Below are 18027 nucleotides of genomic sequence, written 5' to 3'. Positions count from 1 at the left end.
GTCGTATATGTAGTTCTGCAAATATAAGGCTTCAAAATATTTAACTTTAATGTAAAGTAAGTTCACCCCCTAACGACGTCATCATAACAGCACATCAATGTCCACCTACAATTTATCTATGTGTATATATGCATACAAATTTCCAACCCATTTGGCCGCGGTTAAGCAGATGTAGGCTACATGCATATAATAAACATTATATAATACAGCATGACACCTGATGACATCATAATGGCGTTCATCTGTAACACACCCCTGTCTATTATGCGAACACCAAGTGTCAACACAATCGCACCAGTGGTATTGTAGGTATAGGGCTTTGAAAAATGCACCTTTCATGTAATGTAAGTGGACACCTGATGACTTCACGATGACGTCAATTTCGGCACAAATATATTTCCAGATGCTGGTCAAAGTGTATGCCAAGTATAAAGGCGATCGGATTGATTGACTTTATGAGATTGATGCCTTCCGTGGCCAAAGTGCTGGCAACAAAAATAAGTGTACAAATGCTATGGACAAGAGTCTAAAAAAGTCTTGACAAAAATAAGGGCTTTCTACAAATTGCCGAAACAGCGAAACAAAAGCCGAAACAAACGGAATGCATACCTCATTTCATGCAGATCCCCTGAATTATGAACGGCTAGATTCACCTCCCCGTCCCGTACCAGCCAGAAGTCTTCAATGACAGGCGAGGATGAATCAGCGTGAACCAACACACTGTCCCTCAGAAAGTGACCAGCTAGGTCTCTGGCCTCCACCCAGAACCGAACGGAATCGCCGTCTACTAGGGTCACGTCATAAGTCGCTTGCTTAGTTAAGCCTTCACTGCTCCAGTGGTCTGAGTTGTCGTCACTTACGTTGACAGTGGTCCTGCCACCGCTGTGGTCAATGTCATATACCACGCGGAATTCTGTCACGCCAAAGGCATTGGAGATGGCTGCACGGCCACGAAGTCCAAAGTTCTGATCATAATCTAGGCAGGAAATATAGGCAAAGCAAAAAGTCACCATAGGATGTGATCAATGTTTGACATGAAAATGTCAATGCCCACAATTTTCACAGCGTGCAGTGGTAAGGAACAGCAGTATTTATTTTCGTCAAAGGAAGTATTTTCACCTTACTTTGATTCCGTAAAATCCATTTCTCTGCGAACGTCCAACTACATAATGTACAAGGTCGTTAAGTTTAGTCTGTAACTGTTTTCTGTTCATCAGATGCGATGTGTTACATTCATCCAACAGCAGCTCATTAAACTGAATTAACGGAATTGTCCCTAAACAATAAATTATAAAACTTTGGTGATAATAAAACATTGCCACAAATTCTCATTTGATTTGCATTACCATAAAAATGCTTAAAGTCACAATTTAATTCATTCTCTCAAGTCAAAAATATTCAATTAAACTAAAACTTGTTAGATAGAAACAGGTGAACTCTGCTCTCTTTTTTTATTTCTTAACCGGACCTTGAATGGAAAGTGGTTCACAGTCGAATGTGTAAAACTTACCAGGATGAATAGTTGCAGGGACATAGGGCCTAATGGGTTTAAGTAAACCTTGGTTGTGATGATATTCGTTGATAAAACGATTCGTCCAATCAAGGTGCACAGATGTCGTCCCTGCGAGGGAATCCAGGTGGGTCAGCCAGACATAGTCGGTTTCTTCCGTGGCTGAGAGTACACGCACAGACGCGTTGCTCTGCGTGAACGTAACGTCACTGTCATTGTCGTCACAGAACACAAAGCGTCTGCTATGTTTGACATTGCCCGCGTTGTCATAGACACCGAGGACAACAGAGTAAACGCCTGTCGGGATGACAAGAAAGGCGGAGATGTTCTTGTTGGTTACTCACGAGTGAAAATACTATTGATATTGCTTAATTTTACTTTAATTTAGATCAAGGAGTACGACTTGCTCCTACTGTTTAACAAGAACGGCCTTTGCATGTTTTGGGTACGTTCAGTATCACTATTCTATGATATTCCCAACATCAGTAATCTATTATTTGAAACACCCAATTACCTTTAGCTATTACCGCAAGTTCTACCAAAAACTGTACTAAACAAACTTGAACAAAGCTGTGTCACAGAGAAAGAGGGATGATGATTTGAATCCATTCCCCGTGGCTATAACCAAAAAGGAAACAAAAGGACAAACAGCGAGCCAGACGAAATCTTAACAGTAAAGGGTGTCTTGGAGGGACCTCTAATGATGTAACGCGGTCATACTCTTACGATACATATGTTATTTTTTAGAGAGTGGCCGAAATGTCGAGAGCTAAAGATGTCTTGTCAGGAGTCTACGGTACAGAAATCTGTCTGGAGTCTACAGTACAGAAATCAACGCTACAGGATTTGTTTGAACTGCCATGCGCCATTTCCACACATTAATACCCTCCCATTGGAACCCAGACGGCTGACAACATTCCAGGTGAGGGGTTTCTAGCTCTTCTATGTAAATTGGGGAAAAAATGTTTTAAAAAATCTTAGCAGATAACTGTATTTCAGTCAAGCAGCGTATTAGTATGCTTCTTGCATGCGGCATTATAAAATAGACGTTTCAAAGGATCTTTTTTTGAAATTAAAACTAGAGTTTTCTAACAAACAGTTTTAAGTTCCCCAGGTCTTCATCAATCGCTAAGATATGACGATAGCCAATTACTTTTAAAAAGAAAACAAGTGCACAACAGCAGATGATTGTTGCTTCTCGTGGACTTACCAACTTCAGTCAAGGTGACATTTTGACCAGAGCTCGCTATCCCAGAGAAAATGGGGTCGCTGTCGAAGATTTCTGTCATCTCATCGCCATGGCTACCTGACAACTGTCGCACTTCCAGATGGTAGTCCTTGATGCCAGCCACACTGTCTGACCAGCCATCCCAGGTTACAGCCATTGTTGCCTGTTTGAAAAAAAATAATAGTGACAATATGCCTTTGTATCATATCGAGGTAAATTGATTCACAATAAGGCAAAAAAAAACCTCGGTCTCTGGTCAGCGCGCGTCAATTTTAATCATGCGCGTCAATCTTTTTTTTTTTTCAAATTAACACGGAAGCTACTACAGAGCCCTCTATTGCCGCCCTCCTCAAATGTTTGTCTTGTACCAAGAAGCACAAAGGAATGGGGAAATTGCACCAAGGCAAATGATAAAGGGCACCAAGGCAAATTATGGAGGACACCAATGTATAATGAGGACACAAAAAAAGCAAAATAGTACCCAACTTGTCTGTACAATTCAAGCTTGAAAATAAAAGCCACGTTTATGTTCTTGTTATATCTTATTTAAGTTTTTACTGTTTCGACAAACAAACACAAGGAAGAGATGTGTCCTTAGTTTTTTAAAAAGCATTAGCATGACAAATGCTTTTTCTTAAGAAAGTATTGTGCAATGTGCTGATTACCAGCCCGGTGTGAACAAGCAAACGGGGAGGTCGACCGTTCATGACATAATTCTCCCAGCCTGGCCAGCTATACAAGCAGAATATGTAACGTAGTGGTACCCCCATCTCCTTATACCGTATGCACACCCTAGACTATTGTTACCTAACACATCACCCAGATATCTCAACAGAATTCCCGACAGTTTGGTAACGCAATGACCAACACAAAAGAGGGGGTGGTCCCTCTGTCACATATCGAGCTACATACATGTGGCCTGCTATCGTGGCATGTTCATAGATATTGCAGACTGCATGCAAACTTTCAATTATCATGAGTCAATTTATGGTTTGTGGGCATGTGCAACTAGAAGTCTATAAATTGAGACTACTGATCTATGTTAAAATAGTAATGAGTGTTGATTCGGAATGTGGTACATTCTTATGCCGCCTCAGCGAGAAAAGGGTGGCCGTTCAGTTGTCATGTAACACTAACACCTTTTCCAGGACTGAGGAAGTCAGTCTTTGGATTATTTCTTCCATGCATAGTGTTATATCCTTGCCATTGCATTACCAGGTTTTCGTAAATTCCCCAAACTTCACCTGAGAAATAACATTCTCCGTGTCCAGCATTGTGTTCCTACAGCCACTGCCACCCACGCAGTGGTACGGCTGAACGAAGTCAAAAGTGAAAGACGGGCTGCCGTATCTTGTGCTGCCGCTGTAGTACCGGGTGATGATCCGGCTATGGCTGTCTCGGTTGTAAAGTTTCATGTAGCCGCCACTGGTTGAAGATACATCAGCCCTCAGTCTGCCGTACCATATCAGTGTTAGAAAGAAAATTTGAAGGACCATTAAGTACTGCACCAAACAAAAACAAAATAAGAAGAAGAATATATAGGCATCGGGTTGGCATAATTTGACTTCAAAGACATGGGTTAGAATTTCATACAGGTTGAAAAATGAATCCTCAGCCCGACCTGATACCGAGTGCTTCTATGAAAATATCCTTCCATGTGTTTCTTGCAATCTTTGAAGATGCACATTTTTCCATCGTCTTACTGTGAAAAGTATTTTTAGACATCCGATCTCATAATACAAGTGCCACTGAGAAAACCGTGATTTTATTATAGGAATTAAGTGAAACAAAATCAAGAATACCCAGTGCATAAAAACACAGCATCCACAAGCAGCTGTTTAACTGTTACCGCATTTTGTCCATGCATCCGATCGCTAGGATAGCTTTATATAGACTTACACATCACCGGTAACTGGCGTCCAGCTATTACTGTCGATAGTGAATGTGTTTGCACAGGTTACCAGGCTGTTTGCGGGTTGGTTTTGATTGAAGGACTGTCCACTCGTCGATCTACTACATTGCCACGTGCCTACTTGATATGTTACTCCCCGAACCCCTGGAAAAGAGACGAATTAAACCGGCAAATTCAAATGTTCGGATTATGAAGGGTTTATTCAAATATTTCGTACCCGGTATCGTACTCGAGTACTAATTGAGTTCTCTTTTTGTTCTTTAGAGCACTCGTACTCTACTCGTACTCGAATGTCAAAGAACCCGTACTCGAAAAGACGGTATTCGTAATCGGGCAGCAAAGTACTCGTACTCGACATTGGACTTGATCATCAAGGTACTCGTACTCGAATAGCAGAACTCGAAACAAAAAAATGGTAAAGCTTTACTTAGCACGGTCTATAATTTTATCGATACTTTAAGTTTGAAATGGTAATTGGCTTGCGGATACATCGAACTTCCCGACTTTCCTCTACGCACATCTGGAAAAACATAATTAACAGCTGGCCGTGAGTGGGCTTGTATAGCAGTCTAACTGGGCCTGGGCCAATTACGCACAATGACCCATTTGCCGTGTGTGGGCACAATGGCTACTCATGGGCATGAAACGCCGAGGTGTTCCTTATTACATGGTCGTTCGATTAACTTGGGTGATGGGAGCAAGGCCATTTTCCGAACCCCGGTTTCAATTTTGAAGTAATGGGTCTGTTAATGGATGAACGTAAAATATTACGTACCTAGCTATGCGGAATAAAAGTGTCTCTTAAATTCGTGAGTGGTTGATGTTTTCCTCTTTGTGTGTGTGTGGGGGGGGGGACACAATTGTGTAGAGTTTTCAGCCTATCTATGATATTAATAAAACACTGTGATAATCAATTAAAAGCGCATACGTTTTTGTGAATTTACTTACGATTCACAACAGCTGTCACCCCTGCATCCACAACACCCATCCGGACACTTTGGATGTATGGATGTCCACCACTACTAAGGCTTGGTAGTCCAGAGGGCTGGTAGGAGCTAACCCACGTGATTGTTAGGTTTGTGAAGTTTGCTACGTTGGTGAAGACGGTGTCTGTACTGTCCTGAACCGAAGGGGATTCCAGCGTGGTTGTTCCAGATATCAGGGTGGCTCGGTGCTCTGATATCACTGGTGCTTCACTGCTGCTCACTGTATTTATGTAATACTCACAAACTAAGTCATGGTATAGGTTTATGTTAAACGTTCTGGCAATACTGCTATATACACTGTTAATATAAAAAAAAAATCGCTGTTATTTCACAGAGATCTTATGTCAATTTGTATTACAATGGCCATGTTACTGTACAGTGGTTTCTTTGTTGCCAGTAGAGGGCGCAACAACACCTTTTTGAGAATTTACAGAACTGTTGTAAACTGTACAGTACATGTGCTCTGTTGGCGAACAGTTGTTTCTATGTTTCTGCTGTTAGAGAACATGACATGCAGTGTGCCAGTACATAATATATTTGTCTCTTTCAACCATAATGGTGGATTAAGAGTGCTGTATAAAAACAGGGGAAAAAAGGAAAATGTAATGCCTGTATCAAACAAAGTGACGGTCAAACAGCATCTTAATCCAGACAAAACAATGAACCATGTAGCCTTGACATACAGCGGGCAAAACATGCTGGACAACATGTACGTTCACACATACTAGCTTAAAGCGCGCGCAACACACACAATTTCAAAGCATTATCCAAATCTTTCGGAAATTGGGCTTGTTCCTGAAAGAGCAAATCCTGAACTAAGGCAGGGACAACACTTGAGTTAGGAACTTAATTTTGACAAGCCCTGCTTTGAAATTGTCTGTGCTGTTCGGTATGTACTTGGACGTACATACTTCCGATCACACGCAGGTCAGGTCTGATAGTTGCCTTTTTTAAGAACAACATTTTATTCATAAGATGATTTTTTTGCGTCGGGGTGATGTAAATCAAATTCGGCTTTGCCCTTCACCGACGTATACACGTTGTGTTACCGCCCGAGTGGAAGTTAAAAAAATAACTCGCGCGGGTTTCGAACCCACGACCTCTTGCTTTCTAGTGCAGAAGTCTTACCACTTGACCACCGAGCTAACGGGATCGGTTAGCTGGTTCGAATATGGTGTACAAAGCAGCGGTTATCGCATTAACTATTCATAAGATGGAAGTTTTGCGTCGGGGTGTGTAAATCAAATTAGGTTTTGCCCTTCACCGACGTATAAACACTGTGTACTCAGTGTGTTGCCTCCCGAGTGAAAGTTGGAAACAAATCACTCGGGTGGGACTCGAGCCCACGAATTTTTGCGTCGGGGTGAAGTAAATTGAATTAGGGTTTGCCCTAAAAAATCATGACAGGTTCAATTAATGTTTTTGATCGTTTGAATGTAGGGTTTTCAAATAATATGCAGCATCGATTAAAACAAACAAAAAAATCCAGCACGAGCCAGTTTTCATCAGTTAACCTTTGTTTCTTAACATGGAGGCTGTACAATTACAAACAGTTTCGAGGAAACTTAATATTCACTGTATATAAGCAATAACAACAAATTCTTTGAGCTTTTCGATGATTTTCACAGAGATTTTTGCTGTAAGCCAATGTAAAACAACATATTTTTTTAACAGTGTATTTTTTTTTAATTAGGCAGAGGAAAGTCATGTCGAAATGTTCAGTTTGAATGCTTTTTTTATACGGTTTGCCGACATCATCTCCAAAGAATATCCGGGTCTTTCCTTTAGTCTAATTTGTCTTTCTTCACATGTTTTTGCCCATTGGGAATGGTTATTCACATGACCTTAAAAAATTACAACTTTTGCAATGAAAAACATGCAATAAGTTTTTAAAAAGATTTCATTCTGAAAAAAAAAATATTTAAAAAAAACATAGGAAAGTAACGAAATGAGTGTTTTTGGAGTGAATCAGTGTGAAGAACAATCGACAAAGATTACGATTTATCTACTAGAAATTATCTAGAAATCTCTACTGAGTCATCACTTACTTCTTCTACAATCAGTTCCCCAGAATCCACTGCTGCAGGTGCACTGGGCATAATCTCTGCAGGACCCCGGGTAGCAGGCATTGCTGTCACTCCTCCATGAACATTGCTCTGTCAAAAGTAACGTTTTCAATAAGGAAACTCATCAAATCTCTAGAACTTTTTAAGCTGACCCATCTACAAGGAGGACCAGAACTTCTCCTAGACTAGGAAGAGGCTGTGCGACTGAAGCTCCAACCGAAAAAAATGACATCTTGTCAGTTTCTTCAGGGACGCTTTTAGCAACTATGCGCCTGTACATTCAGATCTCCTGAAACCTAAGCCATTGTTGTTCTCATGCATGAATAATAATAATAGTAATACTACATATGTGGTGCTTACATTGCGCTATAGCTATACAGTTTCAAAACGCTTCATCATTGTTATTATACCCTGCTCATTGGGCCACTGAAACATTTCAAATACCATCTCAGCTCCCTGGGGAGTATACAGCAATTTAACTCCTGGTTTTGGTATAAGGGTGTGTCCTACATTGATGCATTGTCTTAGTAGCGAAAATATTTGTTTTTGTCCCCAGTATCCCTGATTCTTCAGGTATATAATTCAAACGTAATCACAGGCAGTTTAGTCGCTCCACATTTTCTTCGTGAATTATTTTCTCATATTGCACCCATTTGCACAGTATTAAAGGTGAATGATTGAAGATGGATAAATATTTCGTTCAGTCTGTCTTCCTTTCGATCTGTCACTGAGAATGTGGTGTTTATCTAATTTCGGTCTCTATTTATTCAAATACGGCACTTGCCGGCCCGCAGTGCGCTTTTTCGCAGTTAAAATGCTGACGTTTTATGTAATGCAATCAAGTACATAATGATGGATTTTTGTCTTGCAATTTTGTAAACTGGGCCTTTGATTGGCCGATGCCGATTTTTGTGTGCATCAGGTGAAACAGTAAATTTTGCATGGTTTGTTGATTTAATCTGTAACATCTTTTGACCCGTTTAACAGTCTATTTTGTATTGAATATTCTTGTGCTTGATCTTTGCCCTTTTTGGGGGGTTTCTCAGCGAATTAAGCGGCTTGTTCCTACCATTCATGTTCAAACTCATTCCCTAAACGTGTTCATTTAATAATTGTCTCCTCCATGAGAAATATATTGAAGAAAAAAATCTTTTGGAAGAATGGAGGAATAAAGTTGAATTAATTAACAAGCTGCAAACTTACTAATGCACCGGGTCATGGAGAAAGACTTCTTATACGCCGAACCTAGAGACGAGCCGTAATCACCATCACATCTATCGCATCTCTGGTCCGAGTAAGTGCTGCAGTACACCTCACGACAATGTGCGATGGCCGTGCACCCTTCAAACAAAATTCATCCAGACTGTATCAACAAAAGTCCCCAAAAGGTACCAAAATAAAGATGCAATTTAAAAGGGAATCCCTCGAGAAGGTAAGAGCTATTTAAAGGCTTATTATAAAAAAAAATCACTCAAATTCCATTCTTGAAGTGTTCCAAACAATGAGACACGGGATTTGTTAATCTGCAAAAGAATCCTTTTTGTCACACAGATTTCAATGACCATAATTTCCCGAAACCTTGTTGCCTTTTGCAATGTAGCCATAACCTGTTAAATTCAAAGCACAACAGGCGAAGCCATGAACCGATTTGTGCGGAGGCTGTTCAGGCCGCGTGACTGTCTAGAGGGCCATTTGCGTTTGGTTTTTGGACAAATAAGTTCTCGGAATCGGATATCTCTGCACGTGCACCTGCCCACGCGTTGCATAATTAGCTGTTTCGGTGACCCACCGAAACAGCTCTTGTTTTCGTTAAGATTTTTTTTTTTTTTCTTTTTCAGTCAATTCGCCCATAGGGTTTGTACACATTTTCCTTCTACCATGCCACTTTGGCACCTTTGTAAATCTGATCGACTTCAGACTTGGTACATACTTAGACAATCATCCAGAGAGGGTCCTAGAAGAAAATTGTCATCATGATGTCATCAGGTGTCAAGTTACGTAACATTAAAGGGGATTTTTTTTTGTCCATAGGTTTTGTACACGTTCTTTTCTCCATAGGGTTTGTACACGTTCTTTTCTCCATAGGGTTTGTACACGTTCTTTTCTTCATAGGGTTGATATTGGGATCTGTTATATTTGATAATATAGGTGAAATCATAGTGACTTTATTTGCTGTCATGTGAGGGCACCCTGACTTTGCATCATTTCCATCCCCATGGCTCCAGATGTATGCTTACGATTTGGTTGAAACTTTGTATTCACACAAACTTGGATTAGTTATACTGTACACTGTATACCAGAATATAGGTCAAGATGACGTCATGACATCGTTACATATCATCTGAGGTCACATTAAAGGGGGTATGTCTGAGACGTATAGCTATAGAACAATAGGTCCAATTATGGTGGTGCCTTTTTTCTGCGATATATCCGTGATTTGATTACATGTCGCGTGATGTGTCGTTAAAATGGTGGATTTCCATCTGATTTGGTTGTTACTTGATATGTACCGAAATAAGGGTGTGGTATAGATTAGAATTCAACTGACATCATAATGTCAACTCGTTGGAAGTGATGTCACATTAAAGGGACATTTTTTTTCTGAGGCCAATAATGTCTGAACTATACGTCGGATTGGGTTTTGACCTGCGATGAACATGTAAGTAGGCCTACATTGTATACCAGGATGTAAGATGTACAAAAAAATTAAGAAATTTGATAATGATGTTGTGAAATGTTCAGATTCTTTACCCTTTTTTCGCTTTGATTTTGGTTGTATTCTTGTCAGACCTCGCACACAACTGTGGCACTGTTAAAGTTGTTTGCTGCCCTAGTGTTTTAATAATCTACCTATAATGAAACGTTCGAGATTGTCAGGATTATATTTCGAGGGGCAAAATTACATACAATCTGAGGAATCAATGTGTGCAGTTAAAAGGAGACAGTCATGTGACGAATGCTAGGGGCTGGGATAAAAGGATATAATCAGAGAAAGGCAAAACTGGATACCAAGTGATGATTTGGGCAGTCATATACATGTAGGCTGATAACGTTTTATAAAAAATCAGAGGTGCTTAGTTAACTACATGTAAAGCATACAATATTCACAGAGAACCCACCCCCCCCATTGCACAACCATGCCCATTGCCTACCATGTGGGAAAAAAAATCATCCTTGTTTGCCATTCAAGTGTCAATAAAAATGACTTCACACTATTTTTCATTTGTTTACCAGGTAGTTTGCTTTACATAATCACTCTTAGAATCAGAGACATGTGTCCTGAATTACAAAATCTTACACAAGTCAGATGTAACTCGGACACCAAAATTGGACCCTAAATTTATGGAATCACCCAACTACGCTTTGCACGCGCACCCGTTCCCGAACGCAAAGAAAAGAGGACTGCGCACACATTGAACCACGTGGCTTTAGAACGTCTGACATAAATCGACTTCACACACTTGGCACACACGGCAAAAACTTGGAATCCCCACACAAAGGTTCTGGGTTCGATAGCCGCCGATGGCCACGTCAATCTTTTTCATTCGAAGACAGAAAAAAAACACCGAAACAGCTCGGTGTTTGTTTACCTACAAACACAACGTCCGTCTAGTTATTCTTTACCGCGCTTCTGCTGACATGAACGTTGAAATTACATTGAAACCCGTCACAGCTGATAGGCCACTGTGATTGCAGCTACTTTTGAATGGGCCTTGTTAATTATCTGCTGAAATATTTCCACCCTAAGGGTTGAGAAGTTATAGAATGAGATTAATTAATAAACAAGTGTAACTAGAGATGTGTTTGTGGACAAACACAAGCTGTTTCGGATATTTGAAATACTCTGAGCACGGGATAAACAATCAGTGACGTCACTATAAATGTCATTTAGCATATTATAATATGTACATGTCAAGTTACAACCAAATCGAACATTTTAGTCCTGTAGATATAGACCTATAAAAGAATAAAATGCCCCTTTAAGGGACTTCACATGGCATTTGATGATAATGTCACTTTAATTTCCATCTATAACACCTCCATGTGAATATGCATACCAAGTTTTAACCCAATCAGACTTGTACTTCCGAAGTTTCTTTAAAGAAAAACGTATACAAAACCAATAGGGAAACAATGCATCTTTAATGTGATGTAACCTGACACCTCATGACGCCACGATGACGAATTTGTTCTAGGACCATCTATGGGTAGTGGTCTAAGTGTGTACCAAGTATATAGTCGATCACATTTACGAAAGTGACAAAGTGGAGCGTTTTAAAACGTGTACAAAACCTATGGGGAAAATGTGCATCTTTAATGTAAAGTAACGTGACACCTGATGACGTCACGATCACGAATTTCTTCAAGGACCACTTGTGGGTGATGGCCTAAGTGTGTACCAAGTGTAAGGTTGATCGGATTTACGAAAGTGCCGAAATGGAGTGTTTAAAAACATGTACAAACCCTATGGGGAAAAATGCATCTTTAATGTGACGTAACCTGACACTTGATGACGTCACGATCACGAATTTCTTCTAGGTCCATCTCTGGGTGGTGGTCTATGTATGAATTAAGTTAAAAGTCGATCGGATTTACGAAGATGACAAACTGGAGTGTTTTAAAACGTGTACAAAACATATGGGGAGAAATGCATCTTTAATGTGACGTAACCTGACACCTGATGACGTCACGATCACAAATTTCTTCTACGACCATCTGTGGGTGGTGGTCTAAGTATGTACCAAGTCTGAAATCAATCGGATTTTAAAAAGTGGCAAAGTGGACTGGTAGAAGAAACGTGTGTTAAACCTATGGAGAAAAAGTCTGAACAAGGAGAAAAAAAAAAGAAAACTAGAGGTTTATGTCTGTTCAATCAACAGAACATAAGGCTTTTTCGCATTGTTGATTGTTGTTGTTGATTGTTGATTGTTGATTGTTGATTGTTGATGTTGATGTTGATTGTTGATTGTTGATGTTGATTGTTAACGTTGATTGTTGATGTTGATTATTGATGTCGATTGTTGATGATGTTTCTGATGATGATTGTTTATGTTGGTTATTGATGTTGATTGTTGATGAATGTTGATGTTAATTGTTAATTGTTGATTGTTGATTGTTAATGTTGATGTTGATGTTGATTGATGATTAGTTGATGCAGATTGTTGATGTTGATGTTAATTGTTGATGTTGATGATGTTGTTGTTGAATGTTGATGTTAATTTTTGATATTGATCTTTGATGTTGATGTTGTTGATGATTGTTGAAGTTGATTGTTGATGTTGATTATTTATGTCGATTGTTGATGATGTTTCTTGATGTTGATTGTTGATGTTGGTTATTGATGTTGATTGTTGATGATTGTTGATGTTAATTGTTAATTGTTGATTTTTATTGTTGATTGTTGATTGTTGATGTTGATGTCGGTTTGATGATTATTGATAGTTGATAGCTGATGCTTTTGGTGTTGATTGTTGATTTTGACTGTTGATTTTGATTTTTGATTTGTTATTGTTGATTAGTTGATGGTGATTGTTCAGTGATGTTGATGTTATGTTTATATGTGTTTTCAACTATCACATTTTTGATGACGTCAGGATGACGTCACATTCTTTTCATAATTTCGTGTATATACGTATTCCCTGTCAAACCAAATACAAAAAGAATTTATTTTGAATTTTGCATGTCGCGTTCGTGTGATATGGCTTAAAGGGTCCAACAACTCATAAAATCATATAAAATCGTATGATGACGTCATTATGACGTCATTTCAATTTCTACCTATAACACATCCCGGTCTACCTACATACCGAGTTTCAATCCAATCAGACTTACTGTGCTGTAGATATTGGGCTTTGAATTATGAACTATAAGATGACGTCACGTGACCCATGATGACGTCATTATATCAATACTTGGCGGTGCTCATTATTCTTTTGTGGATTTAGCCTGTACCAAGTTTGAAGCGACTTGGATGAATAAAAGTGTTAAATTTCGTAATCAGAATAAAATAGTAAATATTAAAAAAATCGTTAAAAAACTGTCGATGACGTCATCGTTACGTCATTTCATATTTTGTGCACTGGTACAATTATCTACCCACCCACCAAGTTTCAGTAAGATCGGACATTCCCTTATATGTGTTTTACAAAATCGCATTTTTGATGACGTCATCATGACGTCACACATTTTTCAAAATTTTGTGCATATACCTATTGCTTAACAAACCTAATACAAAAAGAATTTTGAATTTAGAATATTGCATTCGTGAGATATGGCTTCAAGGTCCAAAACGTCAAAAATCGATATAAAATCACACGATGACGTCATGATGACGTCACCTCAATTTTTATCTATAACACATCCCGGTCTACCAACATACCGAGTTTCAACCCAATCCGACTTATAGTTCTTTAGATATATGGTCCTAGAGTTTGCACATTTCAGATGACGTCACGTGGCCCATGATGACGTCATGATGACGTCACTTTTCCATGCACGAGTTCACTGTGGGTTCTGACTCTGTGCCAAGTTTCATTAAGATTGAAGTTTGTTCAGGGTCAAAAGTGGGGTCCAGAATGAAACATGTGCAAAGTCAATGGGATTTGGGATAGAAGAACAAGAAGAAGAAGTAAGAAAAAAAAAAATCAGAACAAAAACAAAGGCTTTTTCGCTGATGGCGAAAAAGCCAAAAAAAAAAAAAAAAGAAAAAGAAAAAAAAATCTTAACGAAAACAAGAGCTGTTTCGGTGTGTTACCGAAACAGCTAAAAAGGCATTCGTGATGACTCGGCGTACAGGACTGTAGTTCCCATTAAATACGTATGTTGGTGGGTTACCGCTCGGTAGTCCGAAGATCTGGTAGTCCAAAGTTTCATTCAGGCGCAGATCCAGAGCCAATATTTTAGGGGGACTAGCAGGGGTGGATCCAGAAATGTTTGCGTGCAGGCATGCTGAAATGCAGACCGGTTTGTTTCTCCTAGGGGAGAGGGGGACAGCCCCCTAGGGCCCCCCCCCCCTCCCCCTTACAACCACGCCTGGGGCTCATTAGTCCGATGGTTCGTTAGTCCGAAGTTTCAATATAGTCTGAAGATTCAATATAGTCCAAAGGTTCAGTAAAGTCCGAAGGCTCGTTAGTCCGAAGATTTGTTAGTCCGACGGTGTTTAAGTAAAGGTTCAAGGTCTGCTCGATAGTCCGAAAACTCAGAGTAGGGCCTGACAAGTTTGGGCCTGTCTCCAACACTGGGGCTGTGAAAAAGGTGTTCCTGGTAGGATTTTGTCCTCTTGACTTTCTGAGACCACACGTATCCCTGTTGTAGATTTGGGAGGGTTAAAGCTATATCATTTGCGGTGCTACTAACATGTGTCTTTACTTACGATAACATCGCGGAGAGTAGAAGCCTCGGTTGCAGTAGCTGCAGTAGTCAGGAGAGGTACACTGACCTCCATTGGGACATCCGTAAGAACAAATGGCTAGCGACCATTCAATAAAGGGGAAAAGATTAGAAACACCCAATACAAAGGAAAAGCACCGATGCAAAATCAGTTTGAAGATTTAAAAATATTTCTCTTAAGACACAATTTTACTTATACCTCAACGGTACGTTTCGTTGATTTTATTTTTCCTACATTTGTATTTGGATTTGAAGTTAATATTCTAAAAAAGGGTTCAACTTACGGGTTGGGCAGCGATCTGATTTATGCCCAGTCCATCCTTCACAACACCTGTAACAGCTTATGTACCTGTTTAAACAAAAACAAATAAAATATATATGTTTTACCTGCCAGTGGCCCTGTGTGTTGTCCTGGATACCTTTGTTGATAGCTGTCCAAATTTCCCAACAGATCGGACATAGGGCAACATAATTATAAGCCTGAAATTCTTAAGTTGTTTCCGAATAGTTTAGTTAAATATGGATCGTTTGACGCGGTTACAATTACAACTGAAAAGTACGATATTGTACAAATTCTGGCTACATCCGTCAGCAAGTTCGTTTGTTTGTTTGTTTGTTTGTTTGTTTGTTGGGGTGTTTGTTTGTTTGTTTTTTCCTGTATAGAATGATTATGTGTATCTTTGAGCCGCCCTCTTTGAATTATTAACTATTTGTAATTCTAGTTTCTAACAACCGGGTCTGTAGCGATTTTCTTCAACGTAAAGGTAGTCATTGCAGCAGTAGTTTCATAATATAACATGAGTTTTACATTAAAAATAGTACTTTCTCATCTATGAGATGAAGTTGAGTATAATGTCACAAAGGATTCCCATAGTTGCTTTTGACCAAAAACGGGTGCAAATGAGCAAAAGCGTATCGTGGCTGTCGCCTCACAGGCCTTCTGACGTCTTCTGTCAGACTACGTTTCAACCTCCATTCCTTCCAAAGTATGAACATTACGACAGATGCATATGGAAATTACGACGGACCACAAAATGAGCCGCCACCTCTCCGTCCCCTTCCACCCCTAGTCCCAAAGAGCCCAAAAAGACTCCGATACTGATAGGGTACGTGAGAATAATCACTAAATTCAACTTATACAGGACAATAGTTGCTGTGAGCAAACAAGGGCGAACTGATTAAACAAAAATTGGATTCCATGAAATTTAAAAAATTATTATTAAATAATGAATCTATAATCCGCAATTCACAATCCGCGATTCGCAATCCACAATCCGCAGACCGCAATCCGCAATCCGCAACCAACACGCAGCAGGTAAAACCGAAATGTGTGGGTTGGATTCTGGCTAGCTCTGACTTTAAGGTCTTCTTAAATAGACTCTATAAATAAACTGCTTAACTTGGGTTCTATTTTTCAGAAACGCAGGAAGGGTCTTTTATAGAGATCAATGGGTTTGGCCAGGCGCCCGGATGGGTTAAATGTAATACTTTGTATACAAATGGTTGACTCTGTTGCTTGCTGGGGGACTAGGGTGACCGTAAGGTGACAAATTCTGCTAGATGTACTTCAAAAATCTGCTAGATTTAACACAAATCTGCAAAATCACCTATTATTACAAGAAATACATCATAGACACTCATAGTCACATGCCGATGTAATACAATTTCAAAACAAAAATTATAAAATTCCCTTTCACGAAAAAAATATTACCGAATTCTGCTAAAAATCTGCTAAAAAATCCTTCTGCAAAGTTTTCTGTAAAGTCGTTTTTTTTTTCGAAAAATCCTGTCAAATGTTGCCGAAATTCGGCTAAAACGGTCACCCTGGGAGCTATCCCTAGAGTACCGCCGTTATCACTTTATAATAGTCAGGCAGCTTAGGCCAGCTTTTGGAATGGATGTGGACATTCCTGACAAAAGCGCCAAACTTTCCATATCTGCTCCTCAATGCCTTAGCTTTCATTTTTTATCGAAAACTTATATTTACCAATATCTAATCTTCTAAGCCACCTAGGATTACAGTTTTGGTGTCAAAACATACATTTTTAGGGTCAAGATATGCAACTGTACCATTTGTGATAGTGTCAAATAGTTTGTTTGTCCAGAAACAGTATCGTGACTATCTTACTTTTGAAGATGGCCGCCATGATTGAAAACAAAATGTATTGCATATTTAAGCCACTTAGGATTGAAATCTTAGTGTCTAAACATATATTTTCAGGGTCTAGGAACGCAACTGAACCATTCGGGTTAGTGGTAAATGGTTGGTTTGTCCAGATACATTGCGTTGGCCATCTTGGGTTTTAAGGGTGGCCGCCATTGAAAACCTATATCTACCAATATCTGTTCTTCTAAGCCACTTGGGATTAAAATTCTGGAGTTCACATTTTCGGGGTCAAGGAATGCAACTATACCATTTATGACAGTGTCAAATGGTCAGTTTGTACACTGTTCTGGCCATCTTTGATTTTAAACATGGCCGCCAGATAATTGAATTTACTGAAATCTCACCCAATATCGAAGAACAGTCTAAGTGTCAAAACATATATTTTCAGGGTCAGGAAATACAACTCTTTTATTTAGAAGAGACCGAGATGATTTTACTTATACACACAAAATAGTCAAACTGAAGACAAAATCTCTAACAAAATACCGTTGATATAAACTGCAGTCACCGAAAATACCGTGCATGAGGTATAAATAAAACAACATTATGTGCCAAAAATGTCATCACTAACCAAAGTTTACAGTTTAAAAGTGCTCGCCCTAATTCTCACAGTTGAAACCGCAGAGTTTATTGACTTAGCAAGTGCTGCATGCACGTCTTGCACCGCATACACTTTCATTCTTGAAGACACATGAACTAGTTCACTGCAGGCTTTGGAGGCCACAGGTAACATGGTCCAGACAGGAACCCATGTTCATGTTCGAGTGCC

At 39.4% G+C, this 18027-nt stretch overlaps 1 protein-coding gene across 1 annotated transcript in view; it reads right to left on the bottom strand.

Moving 5' to 3' along the window:
• Positions 1–17238, bottom strand: part of LOC119724015 — a 66014-nt gene extending 48776 nt beyond the window's left edge. Inside the window, exons 1-12 of the mRNA XM_038194936.1 lie at positions 17220–17238; positions 16091–16244; positions 15376–15440; positions 15075–15170; positions 8906–9043; positions 7685–7792; positions 5599–5856; positions 4638–4794; positions 3983–4190; positions 2721–2901; positions 1511–1807; positions 610–976 (exon numbers count right to left, since the gene is read on the bottom strand). Of these exons, the coding sequence (XP_038050864.1) occupies positions 610–976; positions 1511–1807; positions 2721–2901; positions 3983–4190; positions 4638–4794; positions 5599–5856; positions 7685–7792; positions 8906–9043; positions 15075–15170; positions 15376–15440; positions 16091–16244; positions 17220–17238 (2048 nt within the window). The remainder of the gene's footprint in view (positions 1–609; positions 977–1510; positions 1808–2720; positions 2902–3982; positions 4191–4637; positions 4795–5598; positions 5857–7684; positions 7793–8905; positions 9044–15074; positions 15171–15375; positions 15441–16090; positions 16245–17219) is intronic.
• Positions 17239–18027: the final 789 nt, after the last annotated feature.

This window comes from Patiria miniata, unplaced genomic scaffold (assembly GCF_015706575.1).
Source record: "Patiria miniata isolate m_02_andy unplaced genomic scaffold, ASM1570657v1 HiC_scaffold_17, whole genome shotgun sequence".
NCBI classification, from domain to species: Eukaryota; Metazoa; Echinodermata; class Asteroidea; order Valvatida; family Asterinidae; genus Patiria; species Patiria miniata.
This window is presented reverse-complemented; position numbering and strand designations above follow the sequence as displayed.